Source organism: Nelumbo nucifera, chromosome 1 (assembly GCF_055504915.1).
Source record: "Nelumbo nucifera cultivar China Antique chromosome 1, China Antique-T2T, whole genome shotgun sequence".
Taxonomy (NCBI): domain Eukaryota; kingdom Viridiplantae; phylum Streptophyta; class Magnoliopsida; order Proteales; family Nelumbonaceae; genus Nelumbo; species Nelumbo nucifera.
The window spans coordinates 140640644-140644371 of record NC_142649.1 but is presented as its reverse complement, the minus strand read 5'-3'; the positions used below and the strand labels follow the sequence as shown (position 1 = coordinate 140644371).

The 3728-nt window shown below is 36.7% G+C and overlaps 1 protein-coding gene across 1 annotated transcript; it reads left to right on the top strand.

Moving 5' to 3' along the window:
* The first annotated feature begins 869 nt into the window (after window positions 1-869).
* Window positions 870-2349, top strand: LOC104585754 (putative transcription factor At5g28040). The gene is made up of 2 exons (XM_010242732.3): window positions 870-2085; window positions 2214-2349. Exon 1 carries the CDS (start codon window positions 1181-1183, stop codon window positions 2027-2029), a length of 849 nt encoding a protein of 282 aa, XP_010241034.1. The 5' UTR covers window positions 870-1180; the 3' UTR covers window positions 2030-2085; window positions 2214-2349.
* Window positions 2350-3728: the final 1379 nt, after the last annotated feature.

Sequence of the window (3728 nt, the reverse complement as noted above, 5' to 3'; positions counted from 1 at the left end):
AAATTTATATAAAAATGATTTGTTATTTCAGAAAAAACTATAGAAAATAAAAATGTTAGTAATGGAATCACTACTTTAATAATTAAAAATTATGAATTTCATATGATATGTATCTTAGAAATTTTAATAATTTTGATATACTTTTAGTTAAGATTAAAAGTAAAAATATGATAATAATATATGTATCTTAGAAAAATTATAAATTTCATATGATAGTAATTTTGATATTATCTAACATTTCAAAATATTTAATTGACGTTTTTGTTAATGTTGAAAAGTAAAAGTAGAAAATAATTGCTATAGTAATTAAAATATAATAATTACATATATTTTGTGTCTTGGACTTAATAGAGTTTAACATAATAATGGTTTTGTGCATTTTTACTATGTAAAAACTATATAATATGAGTCTTGGACTATTGATTGTTGGATTATCAATAAAATTGTATGATAGTTATGTATCTTGTTATATTAGTAATATATTTTTTATATATTTATATTTTATTTGTGGCTATTTTGACTTTTAAAATTAGTATAATTGATATATTTACAAAATTGGTATCATTTTCTAACATATGTACATGATTTTATATCTTTTATTCATATCCATATGTTTTCAAAATGTATTCCTATCTAAGGGGATGTTTGGAACCGTGGCTGTTTTTTGAAAAAATGATGTCACATCAGATCTACATAGGCATTTCGACAAACGCCTATATATATAAATGTTTGGTTTAGACGTTTATTGAAAAATCGGGCATGCCTCATAAATCAGGACCCCACTGATGTATATCCCCCAACAGTTGACTGCTATATATACTATGAGATGCTTAACTGTGAGCACATACATGAAAAACAGTGATGAAAATTATCTTGGCATTTTTTCTTGAAAATCCTCACACATAGGCCCAGCTTCCCAACACCATTAAAATGTCCGATACAATACCCGATTGACAAAAAGAGGACAAAGAATATAAGAATATGATGAACACGAGAAGGTTTCTGCCAAGAATCCCACTTGAAAATCTGCGCCCACTCCAAATACTGTGTCAGGCCGTCAACCCACCATCCCTCCGATGATGAAGAGTTCGATTCTCAAGAAGAGTCCGGTTCTGATTCTAAACCATCACCCGGAAAACACCACCAGCCAGCTCGAGGTGCCAATCCAAACGTAAAGCCTATGGACGACACACCCAAGCCCAAGAAGCCTCCGATGAAGCCAGGATCTGCTTCTTCTCCGGCATTGAACAGCCCCACAAGATCTACCACGACAGAAAAACGCCCCATGGAGGCTGATAAGGAGGGGAACAGAGGCCTCAAGAATAAAAAGAAGAAGGTCTCGGACGCCGATGAGAACGGGTCGGTCCAAGTAGAAGAAACTGAGAAGTCTGGGGACGATGCCAAGAAGCAATTGTTTCAGAGGTTGTGGAGCGAGGACGACGAGATCATAATCTTGAAGGGTATAATCGATTACTCAAGGAAAAGCACTGACCCATGGACTGACATGGCTGGGTTTCATGAGTTCATCAAGAAAGTACTCCACGTTGATGTAAATAAGAACCAATTAGCTGATAAAATCCGTCGATTAAAGAAGAAGTACAAGACCAATGTGGGCAGAGGGCAAGGGGGCAATGACCCTCTTTTTTCTAAGTCACATGAATCCAACGTATTCGAATTGTCCAAGAAGATATGGGGTTCTGAAGATAATGCTGCTGGTAATAATCAATCTACTGATGATGGGAAAACGGGTAAGAAACAGAAAGCTAACAATGCTGTGGGCTCGGCTCAAGTAAAAGTTAATTCTTCGGGAGAGGCCCCAAATGCCGCAGTGAAGGCCGATGAAGAGATAAATTGTTCTATGTACCCATGTGTAATGGAATCTTTTCGACTTGGCAAAATTGCGGAATTGCCAGGGTCGGATCTTGGAAGAAGGTTTGGGTTTGATGGGGAACTCGAAGGTGAAGGAATTGGACGAGAGGTGGAGGAAGTTACATATGGCAGAGATTTAGATGTACCTGAAGCGGGTTGATTTGTTTAGGGACCAATTGAGGATGTTGTATGATGCTCTTGGATCCAAAAAGTCAGGTAATTAGTAGTTGCTAGGTTGTTTTCGGCCAATGTGGAAAAAACAATATTACTTCTTTTTGTTTTTCTTTCTTTTCTCTTCTTTTACAGCAGATGAGGGATTGATTTATGTTATATTGATTATTCAGGAAATGGCTCTTTTTTTATCCCAAAATTGCGGTTGATGTTACATGTTAAATTTTGGGTGAGAAAATATACTCATTAAAACCAACAAAGCAGAAACCATGGAATTATCAGCACCAACACGACCAACAAGGACTCACTGAAGATGCCAGACAAACACAAGTAGAGGAGGAGAGAAAATAGAACTACAGAAGAGAAAATTTGTAGCGGAACTAGTTAACAGTAACAGTGATTCAATTACCGGCACCAACACAGCCAACAAGAATGCAGACTGAAGGTACCACCAGACAAGCACAACTAAAGAAGAGAAAGAAACTACAGAAAAGAAAAAACAGTAGCAGAACTAGTCACCAACGCAGTGATTCTATGACTTCACACAATGTCTTGAATCCAAATAGGAGCCAGAAAAGATAAAATGGAATTCGTGCTGAGATATGGCCATGCAGTGCAATGAAGTAAATAGCCTTGTTGCAATCATGAGACACAAAACTGAAAACCACCTGGATATCTTTTGTTAGATACAGAATATATTTGACCAGATAGATTAGCCCTTTCTTCAATTCCTTGTTCTTTTTGGATAAACTATTAACCGGTTCTAAGGTACCATATTCTAAAATGATGTTACTGCAGCAAATTATTTGACAGGGTTAGACCTTCAAAAAGAGATTTTGCATCTGCTTGTGGTGGGGACGATGCTCTACACATTCCTCATTTTGCTGCTATGAAAAACCTTGACTATCTCTGCTTAGTGCTCCAAAAGCAGCCATATCATTTTCACTAAGACCACCTTCTGAGTTTACTTTGAATCACCCTTATTGAGGCAGCATCCAAAAAGAATTAGATGGACTTCAGTGGTTCAATTACCACTTAGAGTCTTAGAGGATAGTTTTGCAAGTTTCTCTCCATAGTTGATCTGCTGTCCTGTTTCAACCTGCATACATAAAAGAAGCATCATAGGATTTGGATCAACAACATTAAAAACTTCATTGTTTCTAGCTTTCCATATGTTCCAAAGCAGCCAACATAGTCAAAATTTCTTTTGCAGACATTTTTCCTGATAGCATATTGATCCCAGACTTTAACCACCTCTTAAAGGCTGGATATGCATCCAACACATCCATCTTTAGGCCTCGCAGACTTCTTAACCCCAAACAATGAGCATGTGTCACTGATTCTAGATCCCTTTTGCAAATTTTGCAAGTAAGCAATAGTACATTCTTTTGCAAATGTCTTCCTATTGCATTGCAGCAACATCTCCAAAGAAAGGTTTTTATGTTTGGTTGGACTGGAATGGACCGAATAGCCCACCAATGCTTCTTTATGAGGATATTGTTGTCATTTCCACTAGGTTGTTTCATTTTTTGATAAGATAATATTACCAACTTAACTAGGAACTAGTGTCTGGAGTCAAATATCCAAAGCAGCCCATCCAGCCAATCAAAGATAGCCAGTTCAATACTAAGGATTTTTATGCAGCCTTACCCCCGCACATACAGGGAGGCTGTTTCGAAGATTTGAAC